Below are 23,434 nucleotides of genomic sequence, written 5' to 3'. Positions count from 1 at the left end.
ATGTGTGAGTGCATGGGTAGACAAACAGGTAAGCAGATGGGTAGGGGAGATGAATGGATGGATGAGTGGATGTGAGAATGGATAGATGAGGGATGATAGAGGAATGGTATAGTGGGTGGAGATATGGATGGTGAAATAGACCAGAGAATGGGTGGGAGATAGGTGAGATGATGGATAGATAAAAGCGTGGATGAGAGTGGAAGGTGATAGGTAGTAGGTAGTTGGTAGTTCAGTGGGTGAAGTGATTGGTACTTGGAAAACTGAATGAAATCACCATCTTGGAAATGACAGGCCTCAGTCCATTCTCAGCAGCCACTGAGGAACTATGTGGTGCAGAACTCGTGCCCCACGCTACAATGGCTGTGGACCCAGAGTCTCCACAGAAGGCCAGGGTCACCCAGCCTTGGCTAGAAGCCCCAAAAGCTCTCTCCCCCTCACCCAACTATCCTATAGACCCTGGCTCAGGGTGAGGCAACACCCACCTCTCTGTGGTGCAGACTCAGGCTCCGGAGCCTGGCGGACCTCAGGCACGATAAGGGGGTCTTCACCCTCACAGCAGGAAAGCATGACGTGGTTGCAGGGGTAGCCGAGGTTGGGGTTGGACTCGCATGACTGGCCCTCAGCCCGCACACGGAGCCCCAGGCCACAGCAGTCACAGCATTGCTGGAGAGAGACATGCAGTTACTGCTACAGCCTGGCCCCCAGAGCCCACCTGCCTTCCCCTGGGTCTCTGAGCCCCTATGAGACTCACTGAGAGCCCCCAGGAAGCATCCTGGGTCAGGCTCAGCAGAGGAGCTAATAAATGAGAGTGAACTAAGCTTGTCTTGTTTCTTCAGTCCAGTATGTGCTCTCCATTCCCCATGTCTGGCTCAGAGTAGGGCTAATGCAAGTCTTTTGAAATAATTAATCAATGGCCTCTATGAAAAGAACTGCAAATTAGCCCGTCACATCCACTCCTCCCACCCTGTTTTTGCTAGCAACTGATTCTAGGAGACCACTGGGTAGCGCTTTCAGGAAAGCTTGAACTGGGGCTGACTCAACTTGAAAGCACATCCTTTTCACATGCCCCTTCTTCCTTTTTAGAACAAATATGGTGGCTGGAGTTCTAACAACCATCTTGGGACATGAAGTGACTGTCGAGATGGAAGGGAAAGCTAAAGATGACTGAGTAGAAAAATAGAAGCCAGAGTTCCTGAAGACACTGTGTAGCCACACCCCTGTCCCAGACTGCTCACCTCTAAAAAAATCTTCAATTGTTTAAACTACTGTGGTTGACTGATAGTCCAATCGTGTCCTCTTCCCTGTATTCATTGTCTTGCAATGTGATAGTGCAGTTCCTCCGATCAAAAGGAAGACTATTTTCTAACCTCTTGGTGGCACCTCATGACTTGCTTTGGCCAATACGATGAGATAGAAGTTACAATATACCAGTTTTGAGCTTCTGCCTCAAAAGGTCTTGCACACTTCTATTCCCTGTGTTGGAACCCTGGCCGCCACTAACTGAACAAGCCAAAGCTAGTCTGCTACAAGTTGTGAGACCACATAGAGTAGGGAAAAGTCATCCCAGCTGCAGCCATCCTAAATCATAAAGTGCCAGTAGAGCCATCAGCTGGCAGCAGACACATAAGTGAGCTCAGCTAAGATCAGCTGAGCATGGCCCAAGTCAGCAAAACTACCTCATGAGATGAGCCAGTCATGAATCACTTGGTTCGGGATTGTTTGTTACACAGCAATAGCTGGTACTCCAGACCTGCATCACCCAATAGTGGCCACTTCCACTTAGTCAAGACCCACCATGTACTTAATAAATACTCAGTTTGTCTTACCTCTGATGCTCACAACCACCCCATAAGACATACATTATTATCCCCATTTTGTAGATGGACAAGCTGAGATTCAAAAAAGGCTGGTTCAGGGTCAAACATACAGACAAAAATGGGATTCAAAACTTTTCTGTCACCAAAGTCCTTTCCCTAATATCAATTGTTTTTAGGAAAAATCAACCCACCATGATAAAAATTAAAGTCCAAAGCAATTCCCAAATGTCACCCTCCTCCAAATGTCCCTATTATTCATCCAAGCTTGTGACCCCTCTTCAACTCCTTACACTCTCTCCTAAACATCTCTTTTGGTGACGCTCCTGACACTGTCCACTGCCCTAGTCTTCCCCGTCCTCTGCTGCACAACCAGCCAGGTGTTGGCCCCCAGTGTCTGCTTTCCCTTCTTCCCAATTTTCAGTGGAGCATGCGACCTCTCCAGAATAAAGACTACATTTCTCAGCCACCCGTCAGCTAGGTGTGACCACTGGCCTAAGTTCTAGCTAATGTGCTGTTAGTGGAAGTACTGTCTGTCCTCAAAGGAGGGCCTCTCCTCACACCTGTGTCCACAGCAGCATTGGTCACACAGCCAAGAGGTAGAAACAACCCCATGTCCAGCAAAAGATGAATGGATGAACAAAATGTGCTCTATACATGTAGTGGAATAGTATTCAACTTCAAAAGAAAAGACATCCTGACACCTCCAACACCATAAGTGAACCTGGAGGACACTGTGCTCAGTGAAATAAGCCAATCACACAGGACAAAGACTGTGATTCCATACATATGAGGTCCCTAGAGTAGTCAGTCATAGAAACAGAAAGTAGAAGCGTGGTTGCAGGGGCTGGAGGGAAAGGGTATGGGGTGAGTGTTACACAGGACAGGGTTTCAGTTTGGGAAGATGAAAGAATTCTGGAGATGGATGGTGGTGATGGTTGTACAATACTGTGAGTGTATTTAATGCCACTGAACTATACACTAAAAAGTAATTAAGACGGTCAATTTTACATTCTGTGTATTTGGCACAATGAAAAATAATTTAAAGAGGGGCTCTTTCCCCATCCTTCCAGCCTGCTGCCTGGAGCTCAAGCAGCCATTCTGGACCAGGAGGCAGCATATTCCAGTTGGCTGGGCAACAAGACAGAACAAACCTGTGTCCCTGAAGACCACAGAGCCACTCGTTCTGTCAGTTTTGGCCTGGCTGCCTGCAACCACCAGCATATGACAGAATAAGCAATATTTAGGGAGATTTCCATTACTTGCAGCCAAACTGACGTCTCGTCCCTAGACCTGCCACCTGAGGCCAACGTGAGCCCTAGCACACTAATTGGTCTTCTGTAAATCCCTCCCAGGGCCCTGCATACCTGCAGCCTGGAGCCCCAAATCCCAAAATATCTCACGACAGTAGTTACTGTCCTTCATGTAAGAGCCAGAGGACTCCTGGTAGCCTCTCCCCCACCCCCACCCGCACCTCTTTGCCACAGGCTCTTGCCTCTGCACCTTGGCTCACACTGTTCCCTCTGCTAGAAGTGTCCTCCTCTTCTCTCTGCTCCATGACTGCCTGGTGAGGTTTGATTCCATCCTGATCACACTGTCCATGGAGAAGAACCCCCTCGGTCCCCACAACTGCAGAAGGGACCCAGATAATGTCCGTCAAAACTCTCCGTGTCTCCCACCTCACTGAGAGCAAACAACCATCCTTATAATGCTGGACAGGGTCTGCCCCATCACTTCTCTGGCCTCAGCTCCTACTACTCCCTCCTCACTCACTGCACTTCAGCCACACAGGCCTCTTTGCTGCTCCTCACACATGCCAAGCATATACTTGCCTCAGGACTTTCGCACTTGCTGTTCCTTCTGCCTAGAATAGGGGTGGGGAACTTTTTTTTCTGCCAAGGGACATCAGATATTTATAACATCATTCGAAAGCCATACAAAATTATCAACTTAAAAATTAGCCTGCTATCTTTGGTAAAACATTTAATTAACTCATCCCTAATGCCTTGGCAGGGCCAGACCAAAAGATTTTTGTGGGCCTTATACGGTCCCCAGACCAGATGTTCTGCACCCCAGGCCTAGAAGATACTTCCCACATAGAAGTCCACACAGCTCACCCCTCTCCTCCTGCAGGGTTTTACTCAAACATCCCCTTCTCAGTGCGGCCATCTCCAGCCACTGTAGATGAAACTCCAGAACCTCCCAATCTCTGACATAGCTTGTCCCTATCCTCTCTTCAGTTTTTCCTCCCTGGCACCATCACCTTCTAATATAGTGAGCATTAACATACTCACCTTGATCTCCATCTGTCTCCCTGACTAGAAGGAAAACCCAGAGAGAACAAGGATTTTTGTGTTACTCGTTTCTGCATCCCTCATGCCTAAAATAGGGCCTGGCATACACTGGTGTTCAGTAAATATTTTGTGAATTAGTAGGTCAATATAATAACTGCTGATGTTCTCTATGCAGATGAAGAGACCCTTGACCCATGTGAGAGGGTCACCCTCACTGTGGAGTCCCACAGGGGAACCCAAACCCCAGTCCTCAAAGACTCTCAGGCCACAAAGGCTGCAGTTGGACTTGCCTTATACAAGGAGATGCCACAGGTGTCACTGTCCTCAAGCCCACAGGCCTCGCCCTCCTTGGCCCCCACAACACCGGCCATGCAGCTCTTCTCCTTCAGGTAGGATGCACAGCAGTGCTTCTGAGCTGTCCTGCAATAGAAGTGCCCTCAGCCCCACCTGAGCACCCACCCCATCCTCCCAGGGAAAGAAACTGAGGCTCAGAGAAGAGAAGCCCATATGAGCAGGGCAGTGCTGATGGCAGGTGCACTGGCAAGGCCAGCACATCCCCCTCTGAGTCACATGGGTTTGTTTCTCCTTAACCAAGAAGACTTTAGGTCTGGGCCCCACTGGTCTCAGTGCTGTGTGTCCTGACCAATGAGAAAGGGGAATTAGCAATCCAAACTCCACATGGGGCCAAGAAAGACAGGAAGACCCAATCCTGGTTGGCATGGAGGAGCGTAGCCTACAGGGTTCCTGGTCAGGCCTCCCAATCTCAGTAGGGCTGCCCTGGGGCAGAGGCAGCTGATGAGCCAGCAGCATGAGGGCAGAGCCAGGACACAGAGGCAGGGGTTGTGGGAAAGCAGGGTTCAGCTCCGCTTGAGGAAGAGCATGTCCCAGGGAGGGCTATCCAGTGACAACCAGTTGCCCATGAAGCAGTGAGTTTCCCATCACAATAGGAATGTAAGCACGCACTACTTATAAGGGCTACTCAGCTCAAAACTCCAGGACTGTGACTGGTGCATGCTCTAACTCCTAAATAGCCCCAAACTGGTGGGACAACAGAGGAAAAGGAAAGGGACATGGTTAGCATTTAAATGTTTCTAAAGGAGGTATGGTGAGCTGGACATTAGGAAACATGGGGTCTACTTCTGGCCCTGCTCCCAATGAGTTGTATGGCTTTGGGTGAATCACTTTACTTCTCTGAACCTTGTCTTCCTTTGTCTGGAAAAATGAGTAGGTTGGAAAAGATGGTGTCTCTAGAAAAAAGAAATAGTGAGTGGCTGATCAACACGTCTTCCAGGCCTGGCACAAGGCTGGCCTGGGTGTAAATGATGCCTTTGCTGAGATACCAGAGACAGAAGAAACAATCAGCACAGGCAGTAGAAGAGGATGGTGAAAGGCCACCCTCTTAGAGACTCCAGGGTGGCAAAGCGGGGAGAGAAAGAGGACTGAGCTCCCAGCTCAAAGCTGAGCGAGTATAACCTGTGTGGGTGGAGCCCTGCCCAGCAGTTAGAGAAGCACACAATTACTCCTGGGTGCCAATGGTCCTTTAATACTTGCTCCAAACTGTACACTCCTGATTATGTGCATTAGGCCCACTATGAATTTATGTGGCTAGTTTACTTTGGGGTCCAGTCTTGGGCTCTCTGCACCTGCAGAAAGCCTCACCAGCTGGGCCACAGCTGCCATATCCAATCACCCTTGAGCACCTAGAAGCAGGTGAACCATGTGCTCACCTTGCACTGTCAGGGCTCACAGTCCAAGGCAAGCAGGGATCTGGAGAAGGTGAATGGGCAACTCTGCCTGCCCCAGGTTGCCCGCCCTACCTGCAGACATCACCCTCGGCGCCACTCTCAGGGACTTCCAGGCACTCGTCATTGTCGATGGCCCACTGCTGTCCAGCTGCGCAGCAAGTCTCGATCAGGTCCTTTGTGGAGACTGTGGGTGGCAACACGGACAGAGTCACCACCCTACTGGAGGCATACAGTTGCAAAGTATCTGGGTCAACCAATATAGCAGATGCTGCCGGTACCTGTCCACACCCCCATTACTGGGTAGGTAACTCACCCTCTGCATGTTGGCTGTCAGCACACAGCTGCAAGCTCCTCTGGAGAAATGCCTGGGAGGTTAAGTTGGCCCCACAGAAGCGGGGGCTGGGAGGAGACCAGCCAGTCAGTGAGTATCATGGGAGCACAAAGGCAACAGCCCTGTGGGGCCACTCACACTTGAGCTCGCTGTGGGATCAGGAGCACTGTCCAGCTCTTTCCCTGCACCTCCCCGAACCAGCATGTGCACAAGGACCCCAACTCAGGCTCTGCTTCTAAGGAGCCTGACCTAAGTCACCAATCCAGGACAAGGCATAAGAAAGCAACAGCCGCAGCAAGGAAAGTTTACAACTCAGCTAAGAAGTTAACAGAGAGAATCCCAGTGACTGGGGGGGATGGGAGGAGTCGAGGGCAGGGAGAACGTCTTAAAACTCAAAAGCACAGACCATACACTAATGGATGAATCTGACTACCTCAAAATTAAAATTCTCTGTATAACAAACCTCCATGAACAAATATAATAGATTGCTGACAACTTAGGAGACATTTTTGGAATGTCTACAACTGACAAAGAATTGCTACTGAGAAAATATAATAACATTGTGAAAATTAACAAGAAAAACAACCCCAACATAAAATATCTTTTAAACTGAAAAAATCAGAACAAGTAGTCAATGTGCCCTGAGGTGGCAGTGGGCACTGGCAGCCAGTCTGGTTGGAGACCTGGCACGACTCTCACAATGAAATATGCACATCACCTAGGGCCTGGGTGTGCACTCCAGGGTGTCCTCACCAGGCCCAGCACGCAGCCGGCACAAGGCTGTGCACTGCAGTGTCTCTGTGGAAGGGACTTGGAGGAAGTCTGAAGTTCGCACTGGAAGAGTGGGGGAAGAGAACTAGAGACATCTCCGTGTAGGACTCTACCTGTCAGATACAACAGATTAGATGCCCACGTGACAATGTGCAGGTAAATGCATGCACACACAGCAATATGGAGCAGTAGGGAACAGAACACTAAGGGGAACAGGAAAAATCAAGTGAGATTCATTACACAGATTTAAAATATTGCACAAAAATAACAATACATGTTTCACAGGAACACATAAAAGAAAAAAAACTCACAAATTAAACAGAAGAGAACTGATGGGGCAGAAGGATGGCACTAGGAAAAGGGAATAAAATACATAATAAAGCAAGAGAGAATCTTACAAAGGTGATAAGGTATAAGGTGCTAGAATATGAGGAATACAACTGACCCATCTATTTCCCTGAGATCTGAAAATAAATGACATTCAAAAATGAGGCTCATCCAGAATAGCTGCATATATCTGCAGGGGCAGCAGAGTATAATGGAATAACTTTGAGCCTGGATCCGCTTCTTAGTGCTACCGTGTATAGCTGTTCCTCCTCCCTAGAGACTCAGTGTCCTTCTCTTAGCGAGGACCTAACGGCTGCACAGCTGCTGAAGCCTACAAGGCCCTCTAAATATTCTGGAGCAACTCCAGAACCTGGCAAGGCAAAGGAACAAATGCACCCAGGGTTGCTAACAGTCTACACAGTTCTAGGAGAAGAGTGAGAGCTCACTAGAATCATCAGCTCTATCTGCTAAATGGGCATTTCAAGTCCTTGAACTTTTCTGAGTTTCCATTATCTCTGTAACACAGAAAATACACTTCAGCAACACCTTGAGAGCACCAGAAGGAATGAGAAAAATTTGTGATCACTGGTATCTACCAGAAACAAGTCATAAGCATCACAATCAGCACACACTGAAGTAAAAAATGTGACAAAAATGCCTACTGACACTGCTACTATTTACCAGTTTCCTAGAAATGCTAGCAAATGCAATAAAACAAGACATAAAGAGGCAGTAAAAATATTAGAAAGAGATGACAATCATTAGTTGTAGATGCTATGAGTTCACCTTCCTAGAAAATCCAAGTGAATCAAAATTAACACAATATGAAAATGAATACTAATTTTTCATCATTATTATTACTATTATGTGACCAAAAATAAAATCAACATATTCAAATAAGTGGCTTTCCTACACACCAGCATCAATTAAATAGAAAAGATAGTAGAGGAGACTTGACTTGGGGTGGTGAATACACAATATAATATGCATATGATGTATTATAGAATTGTACACCTGAAACCTATATTATATAATTTTAGTAAACAATGTCACCCCAATAAACTCAATTTTAAAAAGTGAATATGAAAAAATCCCATTCAAAACAGAAACAAGCTAGAAATAAATCTATAGCAAACATGCTAAATCTACATGAAGAAAAAAGTTGTCTAATAGTATAACAGTATATATTATTAAAAACATATATTGCCGTAACCGGTTTCGCTCAGTGGATGGAGCATTGGCCTACGGACTGGGGGGTCCCAGGTTCAATTTCGGTCAAGGGCATGTACCTTGGTTTCGGGCACATCCCCAGTAGAAGGTGTGCAGGAGGCAGCTGATCGATGTTTCTCTCTCATCGATGTTTCTAACTCTCTATCTCTCTCCCTTCCTCTCTGTAGAAAACCAGTAAAATATTTTTTAAATATATATATTATGTTCTGGATGAGAGAATTCGATACCTTAAAATTCTCCTCCATTTATATTTTCAATGCAATCCAAAGTCCCAACATTATTTTGTCATAAAATTTGTCAGACTGATCCTAAAATTCATCCAAAAAAGAAAAATTCTCAACTGGTCTGCCCAAGACTCCCTGAGAGCTAAGCCTCGTCCCCCAGTGCAGCCCTGTCTCCTCTCCACAAGGAGATGAAAGAAACTATCCTGAATCAGGAGAAGCTCGCCAAACTGCAGGCACCAGTGTGCGATGATGGTAAAGGAACACTCCTAGGAAGAAGGCGGTTCACAGAGCAGCTACAGCAGACATAAAAACTTCAGTTCTCCTTAAAGAAGTTAGGGGTAAACAATATCTCTGGCATTGAAGAGGTTAATATGTTCAAAAACTGGAACAATGTTCCCTTTAACAGCCCTAAAGTTCAGGCATCTCAGCCGCGACAACTTTCACTGTTACTGGCTGTGTGAAGACAAGGCAGCTGACAGGTGCTAGGACCCAGCATCTCAGACCAGCATGGGACAGGTCTGACTAGTTTAAGGAGACTGGTGAAGCTCTGCCCAAATAATCTGTGGATGGAAAAGCACCACTTGCTACCGGAGAGGATGGTGATGATGACGATGAAGTTCCAGATCTTGAGGAGATTTTTGATGAGGCTGCTAAGAATAAAGCAAACTGAATACAGTCAACTTCTGAAGAAGATTACCTTGAAGAAGTTACTGGGAGCTGCTATTTTATATTGACTGCTTGTTCACATTTTGCATATGGATCTGATAAAATCTAGATCACTAATATTTTTAAGCCACTTAGATACTGCAGCTCTTTTCAGTTTTGCTTATACACAAATCACTCTTTGTAGCTAATTAAGCTGAAGAAGCCTGGGAATGGAGATTGAAACAAAGGTTAAAAAAAAAAGCACCCAAAAAAGTTTCTGAACAGAAGGATATACTTTAAAATTCTAATAATTAAAACAAAAAATGCTCAAAAGTCACTAATTATCAGAGAGATGCAAATTAAAACAACGAGTTATCATCTCACACCTGTCAGAATGGCTACCATCAATAAATCAACATACAAGTGCTGGCAAGAATGTGGAGAAAAGGAAACCCTAGTACACTGCTGGTGGGAATGCAGATTGGTGCAGCTATTATGAAAAACAGTATGGAGTTCCCTCAAAAAAATTAAAAATGGAACTGACATTTGACCCAGTGACTTCACTTCTAGGAATATATCCTAAGAAACCTGAAATACCAATCAGGAAGAATGTACGCACCCTTATGCTCATAGCAGCACAATTTACAATAGCTAAGATCAGTAGATGAGTGGATCAGGTAGGGACCTGGAGAGTACTATGCTAAGCGAAACAAGCTAGTCAGAAAAAGGCAAGTATCACATGATCTCACTCATATGTGGAATCTAAAGAAATAAGCTGATGAGCAAAATAGATCCAGAGACATAGAAACGTGGAACACAATGATGAATCAAAGAGGGAAGGTGAGGGTGGGTGGTGGGTGGGAAGAGATTAACCAAAGAAGATGTGTGCATGTATGCATAACCCATGGACACAGACAATAGTGCAATGAAGGCCTGGGGGGGAGGGGCGTGGAGGTGGGCTAGAGGGGGGTCAATGGGGAAAAAAGGGTACCTCTGTATTACTTTCAATAATAAAGATAAATTTTAAAAATAAAAATAAATAGAGACAAGAGGAACAGAACAGAGTTCGGAAATAGAACTGTGCATAAGGGAATTTAGGGTGCAATAAAGGTGGCATTCAAACCTTGTGGTAAAAGGATTCAACAGGTGATGCTGGACCAACCTCACACTATACAAGAAAATAAATTCCAATTCTATAAAGGCAGTATTAGAAGAAAACCTAAAAAAATAATTTTGGGATAAAGAGAGTCTTCTTCCAAAATAAGTCCACAGAAGAATGAAATTGGACCATTATCTCACATCATATACAAAAATTAACTCACAACAGATTAAATATCCTATCTAATAAAAGAGAAACATGGTAATTAGCCATACCTCTGCTACCCTTCCCATTGGCTAATCAGGGCGATAAGCAAATTAACTGCCAGCCAAGATGGCGGCCGGCATCCAGGCAGCTTGAAGCGAACATGAGGCTTGCTTGCTTCAGTGACAGAGGACTCCAACGTTCCCCGCCTGCCGCTGCCAGCCTCTGAGCTTGCAGTTTGAAACATTGTTACAAATATAAAAGCTAAACAAAACCCCAGAAACCTGCTTTCAACCAGTCGGGATCTCAGAGCTGGAGTTGAAACAGTGTTTCAATTATAGAACCCAAACAAACCAGATACCTGCTTTCAGCAGCCGAGGCCTCAGAGCTGTAGCCAAGCCTGAGCTAAAGCTGGCCCAGAATAAAAAAACGAAAAAGAAAAAAAGGAGCAGTTGGGCGCTTCAGTCACCTGCCAGCCTGAAAATGGCCCTCAGCCACTCACCCAGACTGGCCAGGCACCCCGGTGGGGACCCCCACCCTGAAGGGTGTGTGACCAGCTGCAAACAGCCATCAGCCCCTCACCCAGGCTGGCCAGGCACCCCAGTGGGGACCCCCACCATGATCCAGGACACCCTTCAGGGCAAACCAGCTGGCCCCCACCCGTGCACCAGGCCTCTATCCTATATAGTAAAAGGGTAATATGCCTCCCAGCACCAGGATCAGCAGAGCCGCTAGGCCTACCGGCACCGGGATCAGCGTGACAGGGGGCAGCGCCCAAACCCCCTGATCATTCTGCGGCTCTGTGTGGGACAGGAGGCGGGGCCACAACCTCCCTATGCGCCCTGCTCTGTTCGTGACAGGGGAAGGCGCCCCAACCCCCTGATCAGCCCTGCTCTGTGCCTGATAGGGGGGAGCTCCCCAAACCCCTGAGCGCCCTGCGGCTCTGTGTGTGAAAGGTTGTGGCGCCCCAACCCCTGATCAGCCCTGCTCTGTGCCTGATAGGGGGGAGCTCCCCAACCCCCTGATCACCCTGTGGCTCTGTGCGTGACAGGGTGCGGCGTCCCAATCCCCTCCCACGGGCCCTGCTCTGTGTGTGACAGGGTAGAGCCATAACCTCCCCATCGGCCCTGCCCTGAGTGAGACAGTGGTGGTGCCCCAACCCCCTGATCGGCCCTGCTCTGTGGGTGATAGAGGGCGGCGCCCCAACCCCCCCGCCCCCCATGGGCCCTGCTCTGTGTGTGACGGGGTAGAGCCATAACCTCCCCATCAGCCCTGCCCTGAGTGTGACAGGGTGCGGCGCCCCAACCCCCTGATGGGCCCTGCTCTGTGTGTGACAGGCAGCGGTGCCCCAACTCCCTTATCAGCCCTACTCTGTGCGTGACAGGGGGGAGCTCCCCAACCCCCTGATCGACCCTGCTCTGTGCGTGACAGGGGGCAGTGCCCCAACCCCCTCATTGGCCCTGCTCTGTACGTGACAGGGGGTGGCGCTGCAACCTCCCCATCGACCCTGCCTTGAGTGTGACAGGCGGCAGTGCCCCAACCCCCCCAATCGGCCCTACCCTGAGCATGACTGAGGGTGGCATCGCAACCTCCCAATCCGCCCTGCTTTGTGCATGACGGGGGGTGGCGCCCCAACTCCCCAATCGGCCCTGCTCTGAGCTCGACCAGGGCCTGCACCTAGGGATTGGGCCTGCCCTCTGCCACCCAGAGGAGGCCTAAGCCAGCAAGTCGTTATCTCCTGAGGGGTCCCAGACTGTGAAAGGGCACAAGTGGGCCTTGGGGACACCCCTGCCCTGCCAGCACAAATTTTTGTGCACCGGGCCTCTAGTGTAAGTGTAAGGCCTAAAACCATACTATTTGTAGAAGAAAACATAGGGAAAAGCCCCTTGACAATGATTGGTCTTAGTAACAATTTTTTGGTAATGACACCAAAAGCACAAGCAACTAAGAAAAAAAACAACAATAAGGGGGACTACATCAAACTACAAACATCTTTCTGCACAGCAAAGGGAACCATCAACAAAATGAAAAGGCAACCTAGGGGATGGGAGATAAGATTTAGAAATCATCTATCTGGTAAGGGGTTAATATCCAAAATATGTAAGAACTCAATAGCAAAAAAGCAAAACAAAAAAACAAGTACATGTATTTAAAAATGAGTAAAAGACCTAACAGACATTTTTATATAGAAGACATACAGATGGCCAACAAATACATGAAAAGGTCCTCAACAATACTGACCATCAAGAAAATGCAAGTCAAAACCACAATGAGATATCAACTCAAACCTGTTAGGATGGTTATCATAAAAAAGGACAAGATATAATAAGTGGTGGTGAAGATGTGGAGAAGAGGGAATCCTTGTGCACAGCTGGTGGGAACATAAACTGGTACAGCCACTATCGTGCCGGGAGCCGGTCCATCCTTACTGCTTGACACAGTTGCTGCAGGGAAGAAACACCTGCACAGCATATGTTTCAAGGGACCTGGCGTATATGGCATACTGTTCTTAATATGTTTGCTCACCTTCTTGGTGCTATGTGTTTTAACCAAGGTCACCTCTCCTAGAAAGGTTGTTTCCCCAGGTAGGGATTTTTCCCTGAAGTTAGGGAGGAATAAAACCCCTTAACTAAGTGCCAGGTGGGTAGTTAATCACTTTAACTACGAACAATCACGCTTAAGCTACATAATCTTTACTCCCTGGAATGGAGATAAGAAACTCCCTAACCTTTGGAATAGAAATTGATAGGATTAAAATCAACTGGTATAAATACAGATGTAATAAGACAATAAAACACAGAATCTGGCTGGAGAACTTGGAGAGAACCTCGCTATGCTGATTAACTGAAACCTGTCCCCGTGTCATTCCTTCTTCGCCGACTCCGTCCACACCTTTGGGAACCCCTGGACCTGCTGGGGTTGGACCCCAACACTATGGAAAATAATATGGAAGTTCCTCAAAAAATTAAAAATAAACTATCAGCAATTCCAATTCTGGGCATGCATCCAAAGGAAATAAAAACACTATCATGAAAATACATCTCCACATCCCATGCTCAATGCATCAGTATTTACAACAGCCAAGACATGGAAACCATCAAGAGTCCATCAATAGATGAATGAATGAAGAAAATGTGGCACATATATACAAAAGAAGGAAATCCTGTCACTTGCAACAACATGGATAGACCTAGAGAGCATTATGCTAAGTGAAATAAGCCAGACAGAGAAAGACAAATACTACTAAGTGAAATCTAAAAATCACTGGACTGTTGGAAGCAGTGAGTAGACTGGTGATTACCAGGAGATGGCAGGGGATGAGGTGGGGAGGGGGGTTTGAAAGGGTATTGGTCAAAGAGAACAAACTTCCAGTTATAAGATAAATAAGTTCCTGGGATCTATAGTTAACAATACTATGTTATATACTGGAAAGTTGATAAGAGAATAGATTTTAAGTGTTCTCACCACAAGGAAAAAAAAATGGTAACTATGTGAGGTGATGAAGGTGCTAACTAGCCTTATTAATTACATATATGCACGCACTAGAGGCCCAGTGCATGAAATTTGTGCACGGGGGCGGGGGTCCCCTCAGTCCAGCCTACAATGACGCCAGCGTTCCTCGCCCCAGCCTCTGGCCAGAGGCCCCTCTCCTCCCTCCGCACAGCTGAGGAGCAGACGCTGGTCCGGCAGGTCATCCAGAAGAACGTCTGAAAGGACATCCAGTCTAATTAGGATATTATGCTTCTATTATTATAGATATGCATATATATATCCTATATAATAAAAGGCCAAAGGCATCACAACCGAAACAACCAGAGACCAGACCACCACGGCTCCTTGTGGGCTGACCCTGCCCTCAAGCAAGCAGTTAGGGGCAATCAGGCAGGCATACAGAGTGGTTAGGGGTGATCAGGTAGGCAGACCAGCAGTTAGGGGAGATCAGGTAGGCAGACCAGTGGTTAGGGGTGATCAGGTAGGCAGACCAGCGGTTAGGGGTGATAAGGCAGGCAGGCAAGCAGTTAGGGGCAATTAGGTAGGCAGGCCAGTGGTTAGGGGTGATCAGGTAGGTAGGCCAGTGGTTAGGGATGATCAGGCAGGCAGGCAAGTGGTTAGGGGCAATCAGGTAGGCAGGCAAGCGGTTAGGGGAGATCAGGTAGGCAGACGCACCCCTCAGGGCTGGACCCACCTCCCAACAATGAAAGAGGGAGGCCCAGGCCAGCCAAGCCATCGCACCCCAGCCTGTAGCCTACAGAGCGAGGCCACTGGTGGCAGGGGAGGGGGGGCAGTGCTGCACAGATAGCAAGCAGTGGCAGCGGCGGGGGTGGGCCAGCTGCCTGCAGCTGGGGAAAGAAAGCCCCAATAGGCCCTGATCTCAGGCCAGGCCTAGGGACCCTACCCGAGGGGTCCCGGATTGTGAGAGGGTGCAGGCCGGGCTGAGGGACCACCCCAAGTGCATGAATTTTCATGCACTAGGCCTCTAGTGTGTGTGTGTGTGTGTGTATGTGTGTGTGTATCTACACTAATAAAAGAGAAAAATGGTAATTGGCGTACGACGCTACCCTTTTCATTGGCTAATCAGGGCTATATACAAATTAACTGCCAACTAAGATTGGCAGTTAACTGCCAACTAAGATTGGCAGTTAACTGCCAACAAGATGGCGGTTAATTTGCATATGTAGGCACAATGCAGGGAGGCGAAAGGGAAAGCAGGAAGAAGCCCCCTGCCACTGACAGTGATCGGAAACCCAGGGGGGAGCTAAGAGGTGGGGGGCAGGGCAAAGGCGGCCCTGGGGCCGCCTTTGCCCTGCCCCCCAGCCATGATCAGAGAATCAGGCGCCTTTGCCGCCCTGGCCAGTGATAGCAGGAAGTAGGGGTGGAGCCAGCGATGGGAGCTGGGCACGGTCAAAGCTGGCAGTCCCGGGAGCCTGGTCCCTTGCCTGGGCCTAAAGCGAAGCCCACAATCATGGGGCCACTGCAGCTGTGGGTCCCTGCTGCCCGGGCCGGACGCCTCAGCCAGAGGCGTCCTGCAGGGGCAGGGGCGGAGCCCACGCAATCACGGCGCCCCCCGCTACCACTGCGGGTCCCCGCTGCCTGGGCCGGACGCCTAGGCCAGAGGCGTTAGGCCTGGGCAGGGGTGGAGCCTGCAACCGCGGGGAGCTGGGGGTCCCCCGCCCAGGCCTGACACCTCTGCCGGAGGCCTCAGGCCTGGTCAAGGGGCCGATCTGGTGATTGGTGATCGGAGGGTGATGAGGGTCAACTCCTCTGGCCAAGGCATCAGGCCTGGGCGGGGGGCGGAGCCGGGGATTGGAGGGATATGATGGTCCCCTTGCCCAGGCCTGAAGCCTGGGTCAGAGGCATCAGGCTTGGGCAAGGGGCAGAGCCAGCAATCGGAGGGGTCTGGGGGTCCCCTGCCCAGGCCTGACGCCTGGCCAGAGGCATCAGGCCTGGGCTGGGGGCAGAACCAGTGATGGGGGGAAATGAGGGTCCCCTGTCCAGGCCTGACGCCTCTGTCAGAGGCGTCAGGCCTGGGCAAGGGGCCGATCCTGCGATTGGAGGGTGATGGGGGTCAACGCGTGAGGGCTCCCAGTATGTGAGAGGGGGCAGGCTGGGCTGAGGGACACTCCCCCCACACACACACACACCCAGTGGACGAATTTCGTGCACCGGGCCCCTAGTGTATATATATATATATTCATTACATTGTACACCTTAAACTTACATAATGTTATATGTCAATTACCTATAAAAATAAAAGCATAATATGCTAATTAGACCAGACCACAGAATGACCTTTCGGACGTCATTCTGGACAAAGCTGTGGTGTCGGGGGCTGAGGTAGAGGCAGTTAGGGCCAATTAGGCAGGCAGGTGAGCAGTTAGGAGCGATCAGGCAGGCAAGTGGTTAGGGGTGATCAGGCAGGCAGATAGAGTGTTTAGGGGCAATCAGGCAGGCAAGCGAGCAGTTAGGGGCATCAGGCAGGCAGGCAGAGTGGTTAGGGGCGATCAGGCATGCAGGTGAGCAGTTAGGGGTGATCAGACAAGCAGGTGAGTGGTTAGGGGTGGTCAGGTAGGCAGGCAAGTGGTTAGGGGTGATCAGGCAGGCAGGCAGAGGGGTTAGGGGCAATGAGACAGGCAGGTGAGTAGTTAGGGGTGATGAGGCAGGCAGGCAGAGTAGTTAGAGATGATCAGGCAGGCAGGCAGGCCAGCGGTTAGGAGCCAGCGGACCCAGATTGCGAGAGGGATGTCCGACTGCCCCCGAGGGATCCCAGATTGTGAGAGGGTGCAGGCCCGGCTAAGGGACACCCTCCCCTGCCCCCCGCCCCCGCAAAAATTTCGTGCACCAGGCCTCTAGTAGCTCAATAAAACTGGAGAAATAACGAAATAAAATCCACACAGGAGCCCTGGCTGGTGTTACTCAGGGGTTAGAGGATCAGACGACACACTGATGGATCGAGGGTTTGATTCCGTCAGGGGCACGTACCTGGATTGCGGGTTCAAAACCTGGCCCAAGTCAGTCAGGCATGTGCAGAAGGTAACAGATCGATGTGTCTCTCTCACATTGATATCTCTCTCTCTCTCTCTCTCCCCCCCCCCACCCTCTCTAAAAGGCAATGTAAAAAGTATCCTACAAACAACAACAAAACCCACACATGAAAAATGAAAACCTTAATACAACTGACTACATTAAAGTGTAAAATACCTAGACAGCAAAAGACAGCTTGTCCAGCCAGCCCTGTTACTCTCTATCACACCTCTGACTTTTAAACCCCCTCCGCATTTGTCACTATTTGATAAACAAGTACTCTCTTTCCATTGTCAGTTTCCTCTGCAGTCTCTGCTCCAAATCTCAGGTGGTATTTGGGTCATATTTATCTCGAAGACACCTGGTAGAGTGCAGATTCAACAAATGCATCAGTAACACACTGGGCAACTGAGAACCTGTTTCAGATGGCAGGACTGGGGCTCACTTTGGGAAGTTAACAGCACAGACACCTGGCCCAGGACTGCTGCCAGAATCAGGACTTGAGTTTCTGTGGCCACTGAGAGTGACATCACCATTCCATGACTAATCCTGTCTAATCACACTTGGCACATGGAGTCTCACCTTTGTTTAAATACTTCTGGGGAGGAAGGGCTCACTCCACACAGGCAGCTTGTCTCTTTTCTGCATAGCTCAGGCTCACAATGCCTTTCTTTTACTGGACTAAACTCTCTCCCTCAGCCTTCTCCAAGATTGCCTTACAAAGAGATTAGGAGATTGCAATAGATCCCTGGGTCCTAGCCAGGCAACATGGGGTGCCCTATCTGGATAACAGTACCAGCTGAAATGAACTAGGTGTTAGCAATGAGCCAGGCACAGGCCCAAGCACTCTGATTCTCACTTAGCATAAGTGAGTGCTGTTATTATGCCCACTTGGCAGATCGGTAGGGGGTGAGAAGCCCCCAGCCTCAGCTGCCCCACCGCTGCTGTGCGGTGGGTTGACACAGTTGGTCCCGAAGGTCCCCTCTGTGAAACTGACCATCGCCAGCCTGAGAGGTGGTTCTGCTTCCTGTGGATTAAATGGTATGTGTTCCTGCCCCTCCTTGATCAGACGCCAGGTTTCCTCCTGTGCTTGGCAGACTGCCCACCATTCTTTCCTGGCCTTTCCCATTCCTGGCTCCCCTCCTTTTCAAAGGAACTCGGGGGCTGAGACCTCTTATGTTGGGAGGACCACCCACTTGGAGCAGGAGAGAATTAGTTATAGGGGCCAAGAGGGCACTGCCTGGTACCATCCAGCATATAGGAAGCAGGGCCAGGCAAAGCCCAACACGATGTGTACCCATCATGTCCTCATCCAGAAGACCCACCCCTTCCCAGCCCAATGCTTCAAGGCTCAGCCAGAGGTCCTCTCCTCCAGGTCTCCTTCTCTGGCCATCCTTCTGAGGATCCCCAGCACATATTCATATTCTCTCTCTCTCTCTCTCTCTCTCTCTCTCTCTCTCTCTCTCTCTCTCTTCTTTTTAAGTTTCTGGGCATCAACCTTTCAGAATTTCAGTCCTGGGCTTCCTTTGTTCTCCATCTACACCCTGGCCCTAGCTGACCCCAGCCAGTCTCTGAGCTTCAGTGCCTTCCCTTCACCCTCCTGCACATCCAGCACAGCTGGTTAAGGAACTACCACATCTCCCTGGTGTTTCCATGGCCAGAATCTGTTCAGCAACTGATTTTTGCCAAACCAACTCTCTGAGTTTCCATTTCCTTGCATGTAAAGTGGGTAAATGACCTCTCTTCACAAGGTGGGGAGGTGAGGAGATTCAGTGTCTGGCAAACAGCAGTTGCTCAGCAAAAAGTATACTCTGCCCGCTAGCACACTGAAGGGGTTTGGTGACTACTCTCCAGTTAGCGAACTAAAAACAAAGGAAGAGACTAATAAATGCACAGATAAGACAGTCATCCCTTTAAGTAGAAGAAGCTGGTAGAGCTTTCAGCATTCCCTCCCTATCTTTTCTGCTTTCCTCTGGGTTTCTGTGGACTCCATTTCTGTCTACTTTCCACCTTGTCTGAGCTCAGGCCAATGGGGAGCATGCCCGTCCTCACCTGTCAGTTATTCACAGCACTGTGCTCTCGGGTAGAAGCCCTCTCTTGCTCTGACTGCTGCAGTCCTGGCCCGCCAGGCTCACTCTGGCCTCCTAGGATTAACAGTGACATGGCTGGCACCCTCCCGGCTTCAGGATGAGCAGCCACATCTGCCTCATAGAATCAGAGCATTAGGCCCTGCCAGCATGAGCATGACGCCCTTGACTCTGGCAGGAGCCCTGCCTCTGACATCCCTGCACAGCAGAGGGAGAATGGATCCCCTTCAGAAAACAATTTACCATCATCAGGTAATGCAGAAGATACACAAAGCCAATAACGCAGCAACTGCATTCTCAGGTACACGTCCAGGAGAATCAGGTGCCCGTGGTCTCCACTGGAGACCCACAAACAGTAGCCCAAACTAGAAATAACTCAGTACCCATCAGCCAGAGAAAGGGTGATGAGCCGTGGCATGAACACATAGGGTGAAGGAATGCACTCCAACCACATGACCCAATGTAGATGAAGTATACAGACATGACTATGGGGAAGGAAGCAAACCACAGAAGAGGAATGCATACTGCCTTGTAGATGAAGCTCAAAAACAGGAAAAAAGCAAACTACTATTTAGGTGGTAAACTCTAAAGAAAAGGAAGTCAGGACAGTAGTAACTGTGGAGTGGGGAAGGGTTCAGGGCAGGCCAATCACGGCTTCTGTCCCCACTGACTTGGGCCTTCCTGAGTGCCCACTCCCCCCCACACCCCATTTTCTCAGTCTTTATTTAATAAACTCTGTTTCAATTTCACTTTTGAAGAAGTTTTTGTTTTGTTAATCCTTACCTCAGTCTATTTCTCCATTGATTTTTTTATTTATTGATTAAGATATTACATATGTGTCCTTGTCCCCACGTTACCCTCTACCCCCCAGCTCATGCCCTCACCCCCCCCGTTGTCCGTGTCCATTGGTTAGGCCTATATGCTTGCATGTAAGTCCTTTGGTTGATCTTTCCCCCTGACCCCCACCCTCCCCTACCTTCGCTCCAAGGCCCGACAGTCCAATCAATGCCTCTCCGTCTCTGGATCAGTCCTTGTTCATCAGTTTATGTTGTTCATTATATTCCACAAATGAGTGAGAGCATGTGGTATTTATCCGCTCTCCAGTTCCATCCATGCTGTGGCAAATGGTAAGAGTTCCTTTTTCTTCTTCCTCTTCTTAAAGAATACCTTTCAGCATTTCATATAATGCTGGTTTGGTGGTGATGAACTCCTTTAGCTTTTTCTTATCCGTGAAGCTCTTTATCTGACCTTCTATTCTGAATGATAGCTTTGCTGGATAAAGTAATCTTGGTTGCAGGTTCTTGCTATTCATCACTTTGAATATTTCTTGCCACTCTCTTCTGGCCTGCATGGTTTCTGTTGAGAAATCAGCTGACAGTCATATGGGTACTCCCTTGTAGGTAACTGACTGTCTTCTCTTGCTGCTTTTAAGATTCTCTCTTTGTCTTTTGCTCTTGGCATTTTAATTATGATGTGCCTTGGTGTGGTCCTCTTTGGATTCCTTTTGTTTGGGGTTCTCTGCGCTTCCTGGACTTGTAAGTCTATTTCTTTCACCAGGTAGGGGAAGTTTTCTGTCATTATTTCTTCAAATAGGTTTTCAATATCTTGCCCTCTCTCTTCTTCTGGTACCCCTATAATTCTGATGTTGGTACGCTTGAAGTTGTCCCAGAGGCTCCTTACACTATCTTCATATTTTTGGAATCTCTTTTCTTTTTTCTTTTTCAGTTGGGTATTTTTTGTTTCTTTGTATTTCAAATCTTTGACTTGATTCTTGGGATCCTCTCATCTGCTGTTGGATCTCTGTAAATTATTCTTTATTTCAGTCAGTGTATGCTTAATTTCTAGTTGGTCCTTTTTCATGTCCTCCAGGGTCTCACTATACTTATTGAGGGACTCATTAAATTTATCGGCGGTTTCCATAAAATTCTTTAAAAACCTTATAAACGTGGCCTTGAACTCTATATCCAGTTGTTTGCTTTCCTCCATTTCTGCCATTTGTGACCTGTTTCTTTGTCTCCGCATTTTGGCTGCTTCCCTGTGTTGATAGAGTGGCTTTGTGTGCTGGGTGTCCTGTAGGGCCCAGTGTCTCAGCCTCCCCAGTTACCTGAGGTGGACACTCTTGGTGCACCCCCTTGTGGGCTTTGTGCACAGTCTTATTGTAGTTATGCCTTGGTTGTTGTAGGATCACTGGGAGGAATTGACCTCCAGGCCAATTGGCAGTGAGAATCAGCTGTGTCTGCAGTGGGAGAACTTCTGTGCTGGAGACACCCTTCTGGGGCAAGACTTGCTTCAGTGGGGATTTGGTGCTCACTGAGACTGCACCCTGAGTGTGTCCCTTATGGATCTGAGGAGTTGTGATCTGGATGGTCCCCCTCTGACCACTGGGTACAGTGGCTCTTGGATCTAAGGAGGTGCTAATTTAGCCTCTGCCTGAGGTTACACAGCAGGAGCTACGACGAGAACTGCAGATTCCCCTTCCTTTTTTGGAGTTTGGAGGTGCCCTGATGAGGCTCAGCTGTGAAGCAATGCAAGCCGCTGTGGGGCCTTGGGCCTTCTCTTGGAAGTTCTGGGTCTGTCTGGCCCGGCTGCAGTTAGGTAATTATCAGGTTGCAAAGGGCCGGGGCATTCATATGCAAAAGCCTCTGCCGCAGCCTGGGTTGGGCGGGGTCTCAAGGAATCAAAGGGCGGAGCAAGCAGCTATGGCGGATCCTTAGCCCTTCCCTAAGGAGTCGCGTGTCTCAGTGTCCCGGTAACGGCTGCAAGCACCTCTGAGAGAATGCCGCCCTCAAGTTTGCCCGCTGCCAGACAGTCCAGTTTCTCCCCGTATGTGTCCTGGGTCCCCAGAGACTTCCCGGAACCGGAGTTCAGAGCCTTCGGGAGCTTGTGACTCCCTCCGGATTCAAAAAGACAGCTGCGTCCTCAGGTGCCAGCCCCTTTCCACGCGCGTGAGCCCCCGTACCTCTGCACTTTACTTCCGCAGCTCCTCTGGCTCTCAGTGTGCTTTTCTTTCCTTCTAGTTGTAGAATTTACACTCAGCCAGCCTTCCTGTAGTTCTGGATGATGTCCGTTTTGTGTTTTTGTTATATTTTTCAATTGTTGTGGGAGGCAGCAATTTCCCAGTGTTTATCTATGCCGCCATCTTAGTTTTTTCCCCAGTAGGGCAGTAATTAAACAACTGAAATTATATCCATCCAACTGAATGCAGGTATTAAAAAGAATGTTAGATCTTCATACACTTACATAGAACAATTTCTGAATACTATGAAGAATTAAGAAGGAAAGGCTCAATGCTGAATAGCATGTATAATAAGCCACCACTTATCTTTTTAAAGGGATGCATGTATATACATGGAGTGTTTCTGGAAGAAGACCAAAGAAACTGGTCAAAGTAGTTGTCACTGGGGAGGGAGGAAGCAAACTGGCATTTCATTGTTTTCCCCTTTTGTACTTTTGTGTGTTGCTTATCCTATGCAGCTACTGTCCATTCAAGAAGCCTCAGCTATAAAAAGATTCTGAGACTCAGAAGGTGCTAGCTTCCTTTGCTCACAGGTCAATAGGTGTCCTAAACAATCCAGCCCAAAGGTTGCAACCCCTCCAGACAGTCCCCTCTCCTGGACATCAGGACATTAAAGCCCTTAAGAACTGTGAGATTAAGAAATACAAATTGCAGGTATAAAATGGCCATGAGGATGTAAAGTCAATATTATTGACTATAGGAAATATAATCAATAATATTGTAATACCTGTGTATGGTACCAGGTGCATACTAGAATTATTGGGGTGATCACTTCATAAGGTAAATAAATGTCTAGTTACTGTTATATAACTAAAATTAATATAATATTGTATACCCTATCTAATAAAGCGGTAATATGCAAATTGACCATCCCTCCAACACACAAGATGGCCGCCCCTATGTGGTCAAAGATGGCCAGCAGGGGAGGGCAATTAGGGGCGACCAGGCCTGCATGGGAGGGAGGGCAATTGGGGGTGACCAGGCCTGCAGGGGAGGGAGGGCAATTGGGGGTGACCAGGCCTGCAGGGGAAGGCAGTTGGGGATGACCAAGCCTGCAGGGGCGGGCAGTTGGGGGTGACCAGGCCAGCAGGGGAGGGTAGTTGGGGGCGATCAGGCCAGCAGGGG

The 23,434-nt window shown here is 48.6% G+C and overlaps 1 protein-coding gene and 1 pseudogene across 6 annotated transcripts in view; one reads left to right on the top strand and one right to left on the bottom strand.

Annotated features, from left to right (window-relative positions):
• FBLN2 (fibulin 2) overlaps window positions 1–23,434 on the bottom strand; it is a 109,125-nt gene that overhangs the window by 27,863 nt on the left and 57,828 nt on the right. For all 6 annotated transcript variants that reach the window (XM_036349651.1, XM_036349653.1, XM_036349650.1 and 3 more), the window contains 3 exons: window positions 5,926–6,037; window positions 4,399–4,528; window positions 483–663 (listed from right to left, as the gene is read on the bottom strand). In XM_036349651.1, coding sequence (XP_036205544.1) covers window positions 483–663; window positions 4,399–4,528; window positions 5,926–6,037 — 423 coding nt within the window. The remainder of the gene's footprint in view (window positions 1–482; window positions 664–4,398; window positions 4,529–5,925; window positions 6,038–23,434) is intronic.
• Window positions 8,925–9,406, top strand: LOC118676180 (annotated as a pseudogene).

This window comes from Myotis myotis, unplaced genomic scaffold (assembly GCF_014108235.1).
Source record: "Myotis myotis isolate mMyoMyo1 unplaced genomic scaffold, mMyoMyo1.p scaffold_m19_p_2, whole genome shotgun sequence".
In the NCBI taxonomy this organism is placed as follows: Eukaryota; Metazoa; Chordata; class Mammalia; order Chiroptera; family Vespertilionidae; genus Myotis; species Myotis myotis.
This window is presented reverse-complemented; position numbering and strand designations above follow the sequence as displayed.